Here is a 17,538-nt window from a genome sequence, read left to right as displayed (position 1 = left end):
TCCCCTCTTTCATGAATTAGAAAAAGCCCGATGTCCATAATTTGCACTTGAAAAGAGTCAATAATTAACCAAAATAATAATTACAGGTGGAAAACAAGGAGGACGCCGCACAATGAACTGCCAGTCACAAATCCGTAAATAAGGCCAGGAGTGCACATCAAAGGTTTCCAAGTGCACGCTGCAGCCTGGAAGCAGAGCCGAGGCAGCTATCGGGGTGTCCATAGCCCACATATTTTATGTGTGGGTCCCTGATGGGGTATGAGCCTGTGGGGTGCACCTGGAGGAGACCCCGATAGCTGCCTGGTTTGCTTGGCTGGCACAGCGGTGGTGCCTGTGGTCTCTGAATGGGAAAGTGGCTGTGTGTGAGTGCTGGGTGTGTGCACTGCTGTGCATCAGACACCACTTTGGGGCAAAAAGAGGGAAAAATGTGAGTCCTGCCCTGTGGTGCCCGGGGCTGGTGGGGGGGGGGCGGTATGGGTTGTACTGGGAGCAGGGCCCTATATGTGCGAGGTTTGTGTGTGAGCACTGCTCACAAAGCCGTGTTACAGAGGAAAGATGCAGATGCTTTGGGAAAACAACATTTAATAAATAAATTGATAAATGGATGAGTAGATAGATAGATGGGTGGATGGATGGACGGATGGTCCTGCTCGCCCTACAACATGGCGCCGCCCTCTCCGTACAACATGGCGGCGCCCAGCCAGCCAGCCCCCTCCACGTCCGTACAACATGGCGGCCTGGAGGAGAGCACTTCCGGTGCGAAACAGCGCCCCTATTTCAACCCCGCGGCTTCCGCTTCCGCCTCCTCTTCCGGCTCGGGCGGTGCCAGGTATGGCGGCGGGGCCTGCGCGGCCTCCCTCCCTCCGCCGCCGCCATCCGCCGCCATCCGAGGCGTGGCGGCACCCGGGGAGGTCCTGGGGGTCGGGGACGGGGTCTGGGGGTCGGAGGCGGTGCCCGGGGGTCGGTGCCGGTGCCTGGGGGTCGGTGGCGCAGCGCTCGCCGGGCCCTCGGGGGGGGAGGCCTCGCCTCAGCCTCAGCCCTCGTCACGTCGGTTTGAGGCAGAACTCTCAAACCTCATCTGTTCTTCCTTAATTAGGGTGTGAAAAATGGTGCAGCGCCTGACCTACCGCCGTAGGTTGTCCTACAACACAGCTTCCAACAAGACCAGGCTGTAAGTAAGACCTCGCTGCTAAGGGAATTCTCCTTAAAGGAAAAAAAAATTCTTAAATCTTGATCCTTTCCTTAACAGACTGCTTTTTCTGCTGCGTTTAGGTCCCGAACGCCCGGGAACAGGATTGTTTACCTGTACACCAAGAAAGTAGGGAAGGCACCAAAGTCAGCATGCGGTGTTTGCCCAGGAAGGCTTCGCGGTGTAAGTCTTGGGGTTTCCAGCATAAGATCTTGACAGCTTTTACTGTTTTAAATGCAAACGACTTTATCAAGGAAGATGTCTGTTTCTTGATGGATTCAAAACATCCTTTAAAATATGGTCATCTGAATGTTGTAAAGCGTAGCTGATAAAACAAGCTTTGAGAGCTTAAGGAACAAGTGCTTTCTTTTTTAGTGCTTGTAATTCTCACTGGTATTGTTTAAACTTGTTTTATAAGTTAATTTGTAATTGACTGAAATTTTTCAAGCCAGCCCTACATGAATCTGTAACGGGTTTAAAAATGAGAATTGGACCTATTAGATAAAATTCCAAAAACATAAGTCAAGTTGACTATAATTTTTGGAAAAAATGAGTGACTTTTTCCTAGCAGGCTGTTACCTTCCAAAATGTATTCCTGGTTTAATGTTGTTTTCACCAGTGATCAGAGTGCTCAAGTCTTACTGTCAGTCAGTTTCTACACTTGGGAAGATGATCCTTGTTAATAAGCAGATTTTAATTATGAGTATATTGGGAAACCTGTCTGGTGGAATGAGAAAGCTCAGTTCTGGAGTGCTGAGGATGGCTCGTATAACACCCTGCTGTGGCTTCGGTCACCTTTTGCATGTAGAATAGTTAACTGGAGGTGTTGCTGCTCTTTAAAAACAAACCGTACAAGTGAATTTTCTCAGTGCAGCTGTTACCCGAAACTGGGGCCTGCTATCTTATGATACACTTCTGATTTTTGCTTTCTGCAGGTCCGTGCTGTGCGCCCTAAAGTTCTCATGAGGCTGTCAAAAACGAAGAAGCACGTCAGCAGAGCCTATGGCGGTTCCATGTGTGCTAAGTGTGTCCGCGACAGGTGAGCTCCCAGCGGGGTAACTTTGTTCTTGAGGTGACTTCATCTGAGTCCTGCATCTTACCGTGCCTTCCTAGTGTAAGCCAAAGTGCTAGAAACTCTTTTCTGATCTCAGTGTAGAAAAATGGAGAGGGTAAACATGGGACATACTAGCAGTGAGGTGTGAAATCTCCCCCAGGATTTGAGCTGGTTAATTAATGTGTTTGGAACTCATCTGTGGATAGTTTGTTCTGTGTGATTTCAAACTGTACTGGTGTGTAGGTGCTAAACGTCCTGTTCCTTCTGCAGTTTTGTGCTCTTCCCTCAAGAGTAAAGGTTTTTCTCTTTTGCTTCCTGTTTTGGCTTGTGCAAAGATAGTAGTGAAAAATCAGCTTTGGACTTCTGTGTGTTTTGGGATTTAGTGGTACTAATTGTTAGCATATTAAGCATCTAATATGTAATTAAGCTTAAAGATGACCTTTGGTAGCTCTCCTTGAGTTTTATTGTGTAACAGCTGCACATCTGTATAATTCCTTGACAAATCTGAGCACTAACTTGTATTATAAAGAATGTGGCATCTTTGTGAATGGTCATCAAAGCAGATCTCCGGAGTCAGCAGTCCAGTGCCAGTTTTTCATCTGTAGTGCACATCTTTCCAGCATCTTGGTTTGGTTTTTTTTGGCTCTATGATCCAAGCTAAATCACATCAAGTGGCACTGAAGACTGATTGTTACAGCTGCAAATCTTGAGCAATACTCTGTGTTAAAAGACATTTTTTCCTCGGTGTTTTCCCAAATATTCTGAGCTTGATAGGTCTTTTTTTTTTTTTTTGTACACGAGTGTATGTTACTGCCTAAAAACAAACAAAAATAGAATCACCTCCTTCCCTGTAATCATCAGGTCTCTCTCCTGTGTGTGAGCATTGTTGGTGGGCTTTGTGTGCTGTAGAAACAGCCATAAATGTCATGCATATGGGGCAGCATTGTCCTGTTTTGAGACAGGAGAGCGTTTATGGTATACGTGTGTGGTACAACTTGCTCATCAAACAGGCTGCTGATGTGTGAGTACTGTCATGTGTATCTCTCTGCGTAGTGGCCCCTTATCTGTTGAAGAAGTAATTGTTTACATACAATTTGACCTGCCAGAGTTATTTTTGTTGATGAACAAATAAGCAGTAATCCTGAGAGGGCAGCTCTTGTTCTGATAACTGAACCCACGTAATTTTTTCTGTAGTTGCAAGAAAGAATTGGTGTGAGCAGCTGGTCAGTTCCCTTACTTTAAGAACTGTAAAATTAGTTTGCCAGTGAGAAGCTTTGCTTTTTAGCTTAAGGTAGTCACTTTCCTACTGTTTAGCCACTGAGTTGATACTTTTATCTGCCTACAAGCCCCTAACCCTAAATTTCCAAGCACATGAAGCCTTCTCCCCAAACCTCTACATTTATTGGTGCCACTGCCCCCATGTTGTGATGCTGGCAGGAGCACAGACAGCTCCTTTATGTGGAGTACCGTGCAGTGTTGCAGGCAGCAAAACTAACTGCAACTTGTTTAATTGGACAGCTGTCTTCACGGTGGTGTTTTTCCTTTCCAGGATCAAGCGAGCTTTCCTTATTGAGGAGCAGAAGATCGTGGTGAAAGTGTTGAAGGCACAAGCACAGAGCCAAAAGTCCAAGTGAATCGATTTGTATTTTCTGCCCAATAAATGAGAGTTCCACTTTCCTGGTGTCCTGCCAGTCAGTCCACGTGCTCGCGGAGGCTAGCGGGAGTTTCTCACAGCTTGCGAAGTGCAGAATTGGCTTCTCAGAGCAGGTGCCGCACCAGCCACACCGCACACAGCTCCCTCTGGATTGGGGAGGGAGCTCCAGGAGCCGTTCCCTTTCCCTGCGAGGCACCTCCTGGGTCAGCGCCTGCTGCTGCGGTGCGAGCAGGGCTGCAGGGGTGGCAAAACTCTAGCTCCAAGAGCTGGGCGATCCAGGCTGCGGTTTTGCGAGTTGCACGGAGCTATTTTGGGTCTGTTGCTGATCACCGATGTGCCAGGAGCCCCGTGGGAGGTGGGAGTTTGGGTTCCCTGCTTCGTGCTACAGGCGGCTGTAGCTACCCGGGGCCAACCCGAGCCTGTAGGCTCAGCCTCCTTGGCTCCATCCTGGGCGTTTTACCCTCGAAGAGCCGCGTTTAGGTTCCTTAACGCCTCTTTATTCCCGCAACGCCCCCGGTGGGCGCAGGGGAGCGGCGCGGAGGGCAGGGCGCTAATTAATGAGCACCCCCCCTCCAGGCTCATTCATTCATTCATTCATTCATGCTCCCGTGCGCTGGCCCCGCCCACCGGCAGGGGGCGTGGCCTCCCATTCACAACCACCCGCCCTGGGGGCGTGGCCTCCCGTAGCCCCGCCCCCTCGCTCCCCCCTCCGTTACCCAGCACCGACACGTCGCCGCTGGCGGGTCCTGGCAGGGGCATAAAACGCGCGGCTACCCCCCGGGGGAGCGCTGTGCTTCCGACTGGAGAAAAAAAATCCTCATTATTTTCAATTATTTCTCATAAACTTTGGGGTGATTTCGGTTTAATCTTCGAAGTGATTTTTTTTTAAATTCTCGTCTCTTTATTCTCTCCCTGCCAGGATGCCGCCGCCGCCAGCCTTTTCCGCGGCGCCGCGCTGGGCGTCGCCATTTTGGGAGCCGGCGGCATGGAGGCGCTGTTCCGGCTGCCCTTCGCCGTGCTCGAGTGCCCCAACATCAAGCTCAAGCGGCCGGGATGGGTGCACATGCCCTCGGCCATGACGGTGTACGCGCTCGTGGTGGTCTCCTACTTCCTCATCACCGGAGGTGCGGCTCCTAAACCCCCTAAAATCCCCCCAAACCCTCCTAAACACCCCTAAACCTCCCCAAAACACCCTAAAATCCCCCCTAAAACCTCCTAAAGCCCCCCAAACCTCCCCAAAACACCCTAAAATCCCCCCTAAAGCCCCCCTAAACCTCCCTAAACCTCCCCAAAACACCCTAAAATCCCCCCTAAAACCTCCTAAAGCCCCCCAAACCTCCCCAAAACACCCTAGCCCCCCCAACCCCCCCCTAAAACCTCTTAAAGCCCCCCAAAACCTCCCTAAACCTCCCCAAAACACCCTAAAATCCCCCCTAAAGCCCCCCAAAACACCCTAAAATCCCCCCTAAAACCTCCTAAAGCCCCCCTAAACCTCCCCAAAAGACCCTAAAGCCCCCCCAAACCTCCCTAAACCTCCTCAAAACACCCTAAAATCCCCCTAAACCTCCCCAAACCACCCTAAAATCCTCCTAAACCTCCACAAAACACCCTAAAATCCCCCCAAACCCTCCTAAAACCCTCCTAACCTCCCCCTAAGCCTCCCCAAAACACCCTAAAATCCCCCTAGAGCCCCCCTAAAACCTCTTAAAGCCCCCCCAAACGCCCTTAAACCTCCCCAAAACACCCTAAAATCCCCCCTAAAGCCCCCCAAAACCTCCCAAAACCTCCCCAAAACACCCTAAAATCCCTCTAAACCTCCCCAAAACACCCTAGAATCCCCCCTAAAGGCCCCCTTAAACCTCTTAAAGCCCCCCAAAACACCCTAACCCCCCCCAAAAACCTCCTAAAGCCCCCCGAAACCCCCCTAAAATCCCCCCTAAAGCCCCCCTAAACCTCCCCAAAACACCCTAAAATCCACCCTAAAACCCCCCAAAACGCCCCCAATTCCCTCCTCCTGGCATCCACGGGCACCTTGCCGCTGTTCTCGTGGTGTTTTGCCCATTCTCCCCCGATTTTTGGCGATCTGACCCTGTTTCCGTGCCTCATTTTCCCCCGCAGGGATCATCTACGACGTGATCGTGGAGCCGCCCAGCGTGGGGTCGATGACGGATGAGCACGGGCACCAGCGGCCGGTGGCCTTCCTGGCCTACAGGTAGGGCAGGGGCAGGGGTCTGTGCCCCTCCTGGGGACTGCAGGACCCACCCCAAGCCTGCCCTGGGTCTACAAATTAAAAATTAAAAGCACCTGGAATCAGTGGGAGCAGATAACCAAGCCCTTCCCAAGCCCTTGGGGCTGGATGCTTTGGGGAGAAGCGAGCTTTGAGCTGGTGGTGCTTTGCTTTGTTGCAGCCCCTGTGCTGTTAAAGTTGAGCTTGGTGATGGGTGCGGGTGTATTTGGCTGCATTTTGTAGGATATTTCATGGCAACGTAAGTAGTAATGGGGAAAATTTAAGGTCTGGCGTTTCAGCTTCTAGTATAACGGGGACTCCTGTAGCTGAGGGTCACAAATACACAATGGTGCCTTCTCTGGGTCTGTTTGTGTCTGCTACTGAAGAGAAGCTGCAGACTGCTCAGTCAAGAATTGCTCTAAGTACTAAATCTATAGTTGTAACTTCTTGATTTGGTTTTGTGTCTGTATGTTTAAACACGGGAACGTGGATTTTTTCTTATAAAATACCAAAAACGTTCTGTAAGCCCTCAGAAGGTACATACCAATGTATATATAAATTTATACACAACTCACCGATAAACTTGGACTTGGACTGGATGTGGTTCGTGACTCAGGCAGGGTGTGGCTGCTGCAGGGTGCGTGGAGCACTGCTGCGGGGAGCTGGGTGGCAATTAGGTGCAATTCAGTGAAAGCAGCGTGAAAGAAGATGGAATTGGCTCTTTTCTGAGCTCTGTGAGAGCTCACGGTCTGTGTACAGGACCGGTGAGTGAGAAGCCAACCACGCTGCAGGCAAGAAACACTCCTGCTGTGTGCTGGAAGCTGCAGAGGTGCTTCATGAGGTGACGCAGTGCTTGGAGGGGGATTTGTACCAGGATTATAATTTGGGCACTGCTGCATCAGCGTCAGGGTGGAAATAAGATTCAGAAAACCCAGTGGCCCCAGGGTCACAGTTCCACATCTTGAGTCATCTGTGAAAACTGGTGCTACGTTTGGGGTAGATCTGTCTGAAAACTGATGGGTTTGTGTAGTATCCATGAATATACCCTGCTGCATATAAAACCACTGCTATGCTCATCTGGTCACCTTGCAGGCTGTCAGTCCAGGAGATAAATTACAATTTAAAGCTTTAATGTAACTGCATAAGTTCCTAACATAAAGTAAATTTGGAAGGTCAGCCATCAAAGTTAATCATTTTGTGTATTTGTGCAGCTAAAGAAGGTTGAGTAGCTGAATTTTGAAATGCAAATAGTTTTCTTTGAATAACCTCTAACTCTTTTCTTCCTCCCTTTCTTCCCCCACCCCCTTGTTTGTTGGTCCTGTAGAGTAAATGGACAATATATTATGGAAGGGCTTGCATCTAGCTTCCTCTTCACGATGGGTGGTTTAGGATTCATCATTCTGGATCGATCCAATGCGCCAAATATCCCCAAGCTGAACAGGTTTCTCCTGCTCTTCATCGGATTTGTCAGCGTGCTTTTGAGCTTCTTCATGGCCAGAGTTTTCATGAGGATGAAATTACCGTAAGTGACCTAAAACTCTTTCTGCTTTTCTTCCTTTTTATGGTTTGTGTGTGCCTGTATTAAATTTAAGAGTAACAGAAAATAAAACCAGGTATGCTGAACATCGGCAGCTTGGCTATGAGTTACTTTTCTTCAGTGCTTTTGTGGAACAAGCTATATTGAATGAAGCTTTTGGAGCTGACTGCTCTAAGATTGTGTTGTGGTTCAGAATGATGACAGATCTGTTAAGTCAGACGATACGATTAGTGATTCTGAGTCGTAATACGTTTTAAGGTAGGCTGATTATGTGCTGGATAGGTGAAAGTAATTTCAAGGCAGGGCTTTGGAGAAAAAGGATGTATCAAGGAACTTCCAGGAAGACAAATGAGTCATTTATACTGGCAATATATGGCAAAGGTCATAACTAGAAGAACCGATGGCAGGAGTTACGGGCGTTTAGAAACATCCAAAGGTGTCCTAAAGTAAAGATGATGTGTCTTTTATTTTGTTGTTGCTGGAAGACTCAACATAACACTGAAGCATACAACGTGTGTGACGTTTCAATACACCTAACTCACAAAGTAGGAAAAATAACACAGCTTTGAGGCTCTGTTATAACTAAACAGGGGATTTTCAATTTGTGTTTCTTCTTTCTTGCTCCATCTGTTTCATTTAGATCAGCTGAAGCCAGCAGTTTGGAGGTACTGAGAGTTAATTTCTGGAGTAGTTCTTTGAGGTGTTGACTTAGTTATGTCAGTCATCGCTCCTTTCTCAAATGTTTGTTTAACCTTTGCAGTGCAGTAGAAATGTTGTTTCATAATGCACCAGGGATTCCCTGGCAGTAGGCAGCCGGGTAGGGACTTATTCTGTGTTTTCTTGTTTCATTCATGTATGTCTTAACGGTTCTCTTTCTTAAATTCTTTAAAGACAAAAGGCTTCAGGGAAGTTTCTGTAAGTCTCTTCCTTTTTGAGGAGGTGCTGCCTGTTTGCTAACTTTTTTTCCTGATTTAATTTTATTCTGCAGGGGCTACTTGATGGGTTAGTACTTCTCGCAACGTGTGAAAGCCCAAGCTGAATTTACTCCTCTTCATGAAGTGTTTAAGAAGCAGCAAGAAACAAATTCCATTGTCACTATCAACAGGAAAGAGACCTAAACGTGAGAAGCAAGTGAGGAAGGCGTGTTCTCTCTGCAAACAAACTTTTAATACCAATGGCTGATTTATAGTTTTAAAACAGTGTTTTATCATTGCTGTTCTAGAGCTTTTGAAAAGAGAAAGTTACCTATATTTTTTTTTTAATCTGACTTGGTGTGAAATAGAGAACCTGTCTGTAGCTGTACCCTGAAATGAGAATTAGCCATTGGTTTGACAGTTCCTTATTGCAAGGTCTGTCCCCTCTTCCCTGTGCAGGAGGGTTACAAGTGTCAATTGGAGAAGAAACACCTGAAACATTTCTTTCCAAGTTATCATTAGAAAGTAAATAAGTTTGGATACTTTACAGTCCGAATTAATGTGTCTGAAATGCTTTCAGAGACACCTTTTGCCTTCTTTCTAATGGCTCTATATGAGCAAATCCATATGTGCACCGGGAGAGGCAAACTTGTATGAATGTGCATTTGTTTTTGAAAAAATGTACGAACAGAGCCAAATAAAACTTATTTTCTACAAATCTGAATTTCATGCATTTTCTGAAGCTTTTTCTTGAGTATGCATGGCCTACTCTGCATCCATGGTTTGAGATGCCAATGACACATTTCTCCTTAGTTTTTCACTGTTGGGTAATGATTTCTTTTAATACCAGGGACAAGAGAGCTCATATTTTCTGTGAACTTGTACTGTATCTAAATGATATGCTATTATCAGTAATCAAGTGAGCTGTTGCTTCTTTGTTTGAGAGACATGGCTCCGACTTTTTTTTGGTCGTCATTTAAAAGATGGAATATTACCATTGTACTTCATTAAAATGTATTGTGTTCTGAAGGTGGAAAAGATCCTTCTACATCTCCATAAATGTCTTGTCTGCAAGCCACATGCGTTTGAAGCACTATTTTTGTCTGTATAATAATTGTCAGTGAGATGTTTCTTTTATTCCATTAATTGTAAGTATTACTGTTCGTATACTAATCAAAGAGCTAGTTGTTAATCATCTGTCTCCAGGATATGTCACTTCCAGTCCCTCATTCTTACATTCAATGTGACTTCTGCGTTTATTCATTTTACATCTTTAAATTTTAAGGTGTATTAAGCTGTTCTGTTAGGCTCATAACTGCGATATTTCCTGTCTTTTCGAAGTGGTTATTATGTGGTCGTATGTGCCATACCATATGTGATGGGGGTCCCAGTACCAGGTAAAGAAAGGCTGGTGTTTTCTGAGTGCCTGCTGTTCTCTACAGCCAACAGCAGGTGGCATCTCCTGCGCCAAAGACAGAAAGAAAAGTTCAGTGATACCCATCTGCGTTTGGTGCTCTCAGCCAGAGTGAACTGAACTCGTCTGGGGGGTGGGAAATGAAAAATAAAGCTGAAGCACTGTGATAAAGGTAAAGCAGAGCTTGTAGGAACGTATCTCTCCATGATTGAAAACAGAAGTTTGGCTTATGTCCAAATGTAACAGAAAAGTCAGACTGAGGTCTTGATTTTCTGTCTCTCCTGCTGGAGAAAATACTGAATCCACGGCTCTTCCAGAAGGTTCAGAGTAATCTTGGAGTGCTGACGCCTGGTCAATACAGTTAAGAAGAATATATATAACCTGTGTAGCTTTTGAAAGTTAACATGTGAACCCTAAATAATTTAAGTGATCTTATACTTAATTGAGTTAAGCCAAAAAATTCATCTAAATAAAAAAAGCCAGACGATTTGGCTTCCTTTTTTTTCCCCCAGTACATTTTCCAGACTCCTGCAGATCGTGTAACAGTAGCATGTTTGGAAGACCTGTGCCACTGAAATGATTTTTGTCAGCAGGGTGACATTTCATCTGTTTAGAGGAGATGCTGATAACTACCTCTGCTGGTAAAGCTGTGTGGCATTTGGAGAAGTCCAGATACGATTTTTAAAAAAATGTATAATTGCTAATTAAAACCTAAAATACTTTTATAGGTCAAGTTTAGTTACCAGTGTGAAGTAGTACACAGTGATGTCTGAAAGAAAACTGACATCTTTATTAGACTGAGGTGGAATATTTTAATTTGCAGCATTCTAATTCTGAACCTGTTGTGTTTAATGGGACCTGCCTTAGGCAGCTGAAGGTGCCTCAGTTAACTCCTTACAAAGCTGGATGCTCGTTTAGAAATAGTGCTCAGTAAGGTTACTATAATACACCCATGCCTAGTTCCAGTTGCATATTTTATATACATATTTTCTTAATATACTAATTAGGAAGCACCAGGTATTAGGTTACTAAAAAGTTACAGTCTTAGCAACTGAGATGATTGTAAATTGCTGCTGCTGCTCCCAGTAAAGGCAGTAAATGTGGGTGTAAGGAAGACAGCAAATCTCAGTTTTCTGACATGCTTGGAAATGCTGCATACAATAGAAACTTTTTTTTTCCTGCAGCATTGCAATGGCTGTGAAAAGGTGACTTGATATCACCCATTTGTGAATATGGTTGTATTTTGCCTTTGGTGTGACAGTTCCTTCATCAAAAGATTCGCTGCGATACCTCTGGCCTCCTATTACAATTCCTAGTTGCTGCTGCTCAATTTTACAGTTGCTCCAGTATGTTTTTCTTCCAGAACATGCTTAAAGAGGGTTGAAACCATTGCAAGAACTGAAGTGGAAGAATTGTAAGAATCTCAGAAGAAGGCCATTTGATAACCCTTTACAGTCACACTGAGGCATTTCTGCTATATGGACTGAAGAGTCAAAACCTGGATTTCAGTGACAGGAAAATGCACGACTCATGCATCGAACTCTTCTTCAAGGGTGCCGTTTCGTGAGAAGCAGCTACTAAATCATGAGAGTTTCTGCATGATTTGCTTTCTCCAGTGACAACTGATTGTGCTGTGTTTTTGTGTTGTGGTTTGACATGGATACCCGTCTGCTGAGGGCTGTGCTGAGAGCATAAGCTCGTTTTAGAGCAACAGCTGTGGCACTGTAACGGGAGGCAAGCACGCCTGACTTGCGCCGTGTTTTAACTGGTGGCATGGATGCGAGGCGCTGCATCCTGATAGCTGCTCTCTTGAACCTATAAAGCAGCTTGCTGAGCTCCAGTGTAACGATATCAGCTTAATTCCTGATGTTCTTTGGGTGTAAGATGAAGTTTCACTTCATCACGTCGCTATCCCATGTGGGTTCTGTGAATGTCAAAGCTCTCAGGCTGTTACACCTGCAGGCTGCAAGAGATAGTATTTAGCTGTGAGGAAATCGGGTTAATTTGGTATTGTCTGCTGACTCATGCATGCAAAAAGACCAACATTTGTAATTTCCTCCTCTTTTTGTATCAGTTTTCATTACAAAGCTCAGTGTTGAGGTGGGGACTGGGATCCCTTTGTTGGTGGTGGCGATTGTATGTGCTTAGCTGCAAATTGGGAAAGAAAAATTTTGCAAAGATTCAGGCTGGCTGGCATATTCTAGGGTAAAACTTGAAAGTTAAACTTATTTCTATGTTATTTAGTGAACAGATTGAAACAATTTCATGACTTTTAACTGTTCCTGACAGCTCCTGGATGATAGCTAATATCTTCTCTGTAGTCATCATCTGTCTTTACATGTGGAGGGTGTGAGGGATGCAGCATAATAAACCAGTAACCCTCACTTTGGTCTGAAGAAAAAGCTTTGGGGGGTGAGGGGTGTATCTCAAGCACCTGGAAGAAAATGGCAAGAAGATCAGTAGCCAACCTGGATTTTTAGAGAATAAGTCATATGAAGAATAAGCCATACATGAGAGTTATGGGCACTGTGCAGAGAAGAAAAGCAGATGTTTTTGGGGCTGTAGCTTTTGATGCTGTCTTGCATGTTATGGAAACTTGGCCTAGCTGAAACAACTGTAAGCTGGATGCAGAAAACATTTTCAGAGAGTGTTCACTGATCAGTTGATATCCTGTTGTCAGAGTGGAAAGAGATATTATTTTTATTTTTTTGAGGTCTGTCCTTTGGCTAGTTGCATTTAACACCCAGTGACCTGAACGGAATAGGGAGCACTTACTAAATCTGCCCAAATCATAAAACTTAGAGACTGCTGAAGGGCAGAGTAAGGGTGTGCAGTGATCCTGACAAATCAGAAAGAGCTCCCTAAAAAAAATAATAATAATAATAATAAAAAAATCTAGGCTGGTTTATTCTTTCTGGGAACAAGTGCAAGGTAGCACCAGCAGAATAAGTGACAAAATGCAGATTCCTCAGCGTGGGTCCTGGGGTTCTCCTGGACCACGAGCTGAACAGGAGCTTTTGGGAAGCCATAGCACATCCTGCTGAGAAACACTCAGAAGTTTTAACTACAAAGTATATGAGGCATGAAAGATAGTGTAGAAAGGAAAGGAGTCATTGGTTCTGCTTGTCAGTAGTACTTGAGGCTTAAATAACAGCAAGGAGGAGTTGGGTTACTATTAGGAAAATATTGAGTGTAAAACAGTTGACTCCTTGACTAGATTGGCTAGGGTGGTGTTGGTATTTCTGCCATGTGAAGCTTTGAGAACAGGCTGGAAAAATGCCTGCTAAAATTTGCAGATAAGGCTGACCATGCCTTGGGGTGAATGATTTTTCCGAGGTGTCTTTCAGAAGCTGCCCATTTGTATTATTCCCTAGGTGAGAGCAAAACCTCTGACCTTCCAAACACTGACACTGTCTTTAAAAACAATTACGGAAAGGTCTTTGTAGATGACTAAATCTGTCCTTTGAGTACATCCCTGTAGGGCATTCATAAGCCAGAATCCCACTGGTCTCTCAGTCAGAAAAAAAAGCGAGTGGCTTTGTGACCGAGACATGGTAGCAGCAAGCAGTTTCATTAACTGCCTGCTGCCAGGCCAGAATTCAATGAATCAGTTGTTGGTGTAAGGAAAATAAAAATGTACAGGGAAATGTTTAACGCCTTTTCCTTTCCTGGTTGATGCCCATGTTAGTGTGCCACCAAAATTATGCTGCTCTTACACTAAATGGCTGTCGGGGTAGCTACCCTACTAGAGCAGGACGGGGGGTGTCTGATATTTCTAGGAGGTGTTTTGCTGCTTCTCAGTGCATCTGTCTGCTCTGAGCTGGAGCCCAGAAACTTGTCAATTGCACCGTTTTCTCCAGATCCCTCCTTTCAGGAGCCTTGCTTCATTGATGGGTAGAGTTTATCCTATTTTACATTTTACCCCAGTGTATCTGTCCAGAACCACTGTGTTTCATCCCCTTTTGCTGGTCTACTCCTGGCCTGAGCTCTTATTTCTGGGGATTTATGCTGTTGTGCTTCAGTAGCTGCTGTCTTTTTTTTTTTTTCTTTTTTTTTTTTTTTCTCCCCCCGTCATTCTATTCTTCCAAGTTTCAGGACACCACTGCTGGTTTTGATTGCTCTCTTTCTAACTGCTGCGGTATTTCTGCCTTTGAGGGATATTATTTATCAGTCTCCTCTGCTCTTCCATTTCCTCATTCCTCCTCATCTAGTACTTTCTCTTTTATCACACTGAAATCCATCACTTACTTCCACCAACTGCTTGGCTGTCCATCGGCTGTGCTACTCCAGGCTTTCCTTCTTCTGTTCCTTCTACTCTGACTGCAGGTCCTCTAATTTTCCCTGCCGACCACTGTCTGAGCTCCTTCACCCTGCAGTGACTCCACACTTCATTAGCCCCTGCTATCCGTGGCAAGGCTCAGCCCCCTGCCTTCTCTCATCCTTTCAGCCTCTCTCATCCTCTGGTTGTTCCTTTGGCCGTTCCAGTTTTCTTTTAGCTGTCTCATGCCTTTTTCTTTATAGTCCTACACTCCACACCATCTGTTGTGCTGCTGCGAGCATGACTCACCCTGAAAACAATAAAAATCCTACTACATCCCCAAGCACTACACTAGGGAGCCGATGAAGGCACTCCTGTATCCAAAATCTACATCAACAGCAGACAAGCCAAGATCCTCCTGGAATTCAGGTACATAATTTTTGTTTAAATCAGTAGAATTCAAGTGCCAAATACAGCTGAGAACCCTGCCAAAGTTTCGTCACAACTCTGCGAAAAGGAGGCGATTGTTTCCTGTGGCTGGATTTAAAAACACCTCTGCAGGGACAACCTGAAAGTTCTTGGGTTTCTCAGCAAATAGCTTTTATTTTTTTTAAATACATTTACCGTCACTGAGTGTTTTATGAGTGTAGACAACATACGGTCTGTACACGGTGGAACGGACCAAGGAAAGTCTGTCACAAGGACCAAGATTCATACACACGGTAGACAAGGTCATAAATATGAGAGCTCATAAAAACAGGGAACAGGAATGTTCCATCAGACCTTTTTTTTTGTGGGTACAGAAGATGCACAATGCTTAAAACTACTGCCACTTAACAAAATGACCAACAAACTTAATTAAAATTAAACAATTTAAAATTAAACAAAATTTAAAATAAATCACCGTTTAGTTTCCTAACCTAAGCAGGAATAGTTTTAGCTATATCAAGAGGTTCTTTTCCTCTGATGTTCTAACAGGCAGAAAAAAAAAAAGGCGACCTTAATTATTTTCTGGTCTCATCTGACAGCTGGTTAAAATGAAGGTGTACATCACTGAATTCAATGGAGGCAGACAAGTGCAAAAAGGGAAATTTTACTTACAGTATTACAAAACTTAGAATATTTCAGCTGTATTCACAAGAAGCATTTAACTGCAGCTTCTGTATTAGGCTGTGACTGAACAAGCCTCATTTTACTAATTTGGATGGTCAATACAAATTATTTCCTTTGTGCAGCTATCTTTGAAGAACAAATGTCTTTTACTTAAACATTGTACATAATTTCTGAAGCTGACTACAAAGTTGTTTCTACCGGTAGTAGCTCCAGCATCCTTATTAGCTACTACTCTTAAGCTTTTTCAGTCTTGACACCTTTTACATATCTGCAGTTTCAATTAGCTGTTCAGGCTTTGGTTCACCACTGGATGGCAGTCCCTGCAATGCTATTCACTCTGGGAAGGAAAGTCTGGTTTTAAAAGTACGGTACTGAAAGTACATGCTGCTTTGTATGGGAATATGAAATATTACAGTGGTGACTACATTTAGAACCATTTTTTTTTCCTATTGCTAAAGTATGTGGAAGCCTTTTCTGTAGATTTCTTTCGCTTAAATTCATTTTTACAATCCAAACTTTGGGATTGAAGACGATAAAAATTTGCACTTCTGTTGCATCTTACAACCAAAGATTTCAAACCACTTTATACTGACTAGGTCAATAAAGAAGTCAGCATATTTGTATATATATACACATAAATCCATATATATATACATATATGCTGACTTTATACATAGCTCATAAAGGGAAAAATGCACAGTATTATAATGTAGAATGAATTACTCAAAATTACAGCCTTTAGGTAGATAAAGAATAAAGCCTCAGTCTTCTGATCCCAAATCCACTGTATGTCTGATGGTGGGGAATGAATTAAATGGCTATAAGGAACTGAATATTTAAATAATTAAAATATAGTAACTGTAAAGATAAAAATAAATTAATATTTAAATTGTGATTGATGTCCATACATTAAAATCAGAAGTCAGAACATGGGTAGATGGCAGAGGCAGAGCTGTGTGGAATTGACCAAGATTTCTGTGTGCATGGTTGTAAGTATGGTGAGTTTACTACCACAAGGTTTTGGAAAAGTTTGTGATAAAACCTGGAGCGTAACATGAAAAAATGTTGATGCAGTCCCCATAAAAATACTTCAATCTGTAGGTGCTTAAGCCAACAGGGATTTCACCTGACTGTATTTTAGGGCAATCAGATTCTCATTTAATTTGAATAGAAATTTAAATTACAGCTTTATTACAAATAAATCCTGTACATGTCTTCTCAGTAGGGAAAGGGAGATAAAATGGAAATAGGAGGAAGAACACATGCTGCAGAACTTGTAGAAAAGACCCCTTTCAAAACCCTTTACAGATGCTGGCACCTGAGCATATCGAAGCATTAATGTCAGCCACACAGATCGCTGTTTTTAGGTGGGTGGGATGTTGAAACAGTAAAGTGGGTGGCTTAAAGCTATGTAGTAGCTCAATAGCAGAGACAGAAATACGATTTAGATCTAATTGCCAGTTTTGCATCATACTGACCATGTCAGACACTCAATTCAGCATCAAGAATTCAGTAGAGTTTTTACAATGTATATATTTTTTATTCTAGATATTTTCATATTTTCAGGAAAAAAAAAAAGGCTTCTAAACTGCTTTTGTCAAAAGGCAGGATGAAAATGGGATAAAAACATTTTTGCAGCAACATTTTATTGAAACTTGAAGTGTATTATTGAAACTTTAAGTGTATTATTTTCCCTCCTGCTTACTGGTTTGTTGGCAAGTTCTGTCGCTTCTGTTCCTGAGATGATGTGTTTCACTGTGAGATCACTCCTGGTGTCTCCTTCACCCTCCTTTACATCTCATTTGTTATTGAAATGGCTACTTCTAGCTCTCTCCAAATAGTTCGTAGTGCTAAAAACTTCCTCTCTTGATCAATTTTCAAACAAGCCCCCCAAATTCCTTTTTTTTTTTAAATTTTTTTAATTTTTTTTTTTTATTTCTACTCGTTAGCCCTTTGCTTGTGCTCTATAACCATCTGCTGAAATATTATTCTTTTCAAAGCATATGCTCCTGAAGGTCATCTCCGTAGTGCCTCCAAACCTAGAGGACCAAAGTCCAGCTCTAACTCTCAGATCGGGCTGGCGGTGCCTCCATCTCCTTGTGTTACCCATCTGTAGCTCGGTGTTGTGTCTTGCCCAGGTATAATGTGTGTGCTCCTTGGGGTCAAGAAGCCTTTGTT

The 17,538-nt window shown here is 43.9% G+C and overlaps 2 protein-coding genes across 3 annotated transcripts; both read left to right on the top strand.

Moving 5' to 3' along the window:
• The first annotated feature begins 774 nt into the window (after window positions 1–774).
• RPL34 (ribosomal protein L34) lies at window positions 775–3,919 on the top strand. Of its 2 annotated transcripts, none has more exons than XM_027456389.3 (5): window positions 775–829; window positions 1,097–1,171; window positions 1,273–1,372; window positions 2,125–2,228; window positions 3,793–3,919. In XM_027456389.3, the coding sequence occupies exons 2-5, from the start codon at window positions 1,107–1,109 to the stop codon at window positions 3,875–3,877; spliced, it is 354 nt and encodes a 117-aa protein (XP_027312190.1). In that variant the 5' UTR covers window positions 775–829; window positions 1,097–1,106; the 3' UTR covers window positions 3,878–3,919. The 2 variants fall into 2 exon arrangements, with proteins under 2 accessions (XP_027312190.1, XP_027312192.1); XM_027456391.3 differs by lacking the exon at window positions 775–829 and adding an exon at window positions 887–911.
• A 710-nt stretch (window positions 3,920–4,629) lies between these two features.
• OSTC (oligosaccharyltransferase complex non-catalytic subunit) lies at window positions 4,630–9,299 on the top strand. Its single transcript, XM_027456388.3, has 4 exons — window positions 4,630–5,021; window positions 6,016–6,109; window positions 7,449–7,646; window positions 8,650–9,299. Exons 1-4 carry the CDS (start codon window positions 4,883–4,885, stop codon window positions 8,666–8,668), a joined length of 450 nt encoding a protein of 149 aa, XP_027312189.1. The 5' UTR covers window positions 4,630–4,882; the 3' UTR covers window positions 8,669–9,299.
• The last annotated feature ends 8,239 nt before the right edge of the window (window positions 9,300–17,538 follow it).

Source organism: Anas platyrhynchos, chromosome 4 (assembly GCF_047663525.1).
Source record: "Anas platyrhynchos isolate ZD024472 breed Pekin duck chromosome 4, IASCAAS_PekinDuck_T2T, whole genome shotgun sequence".
In the NCBI taxonomy this organism is placed as follows: Eukaryota; Metazoa; Chordata; class Aves; order Anseriformes; family Anatidae; genus Anas; species Anas platyrhynchos.
Note: the sequence above shows the minus strand (reverse complement) of the source record. Positions and strands in the feature narration are given on the sequence as shown.

Excerpts from the sequence above, each read along its gene's own strand:
- RPL34 (XM_027456389.3), top strand. The coding sequence starts at position 1,107 with ATGGTGCAGCGCCTGACCTACCGCCGTAGGTTGTCCTACAACACAGCT. Across the intron at positions 1,172-1,272 it reads GCTTCCAACAAGACCAGGCT|GTCCCGAACGCCCGGGAACA; the intron begins GTAAGTAAGACC and ends TGCTGCGTTTAG. Across the intron at positions 1,373-2,124 it reads GCCCAGGAAGGCTTCGCGGT|GTCCGTGCTGTGCGCCCTAA; the intron begins GTAAGTCTTGGG and ends TGCTTTCTGCAG.
- OSTC (XM_027456388.3), top strand. The coding sequence starts at position 4,883 with ATGGAGGCGCTGTTCCGGCTGCCCTTCGCCGTGCTCGAGTGCCCCAAC. Across the intron at positions 5,022-6,015 it reads CTACTTCCTCATCACCGGAG|GGATCATCTACGACGTGATC; the intron begins GTGCGGCTCCTA and ends TTTCCCCCGCAG. Across the intron at positions 6,110-7,448 it reads GTGGCCTTCCTGGCCTACAG|AGTAAATGGACAATATATTA; the intron begins GTAGGGCAGGGG and ends TTGGTCCTGTAG.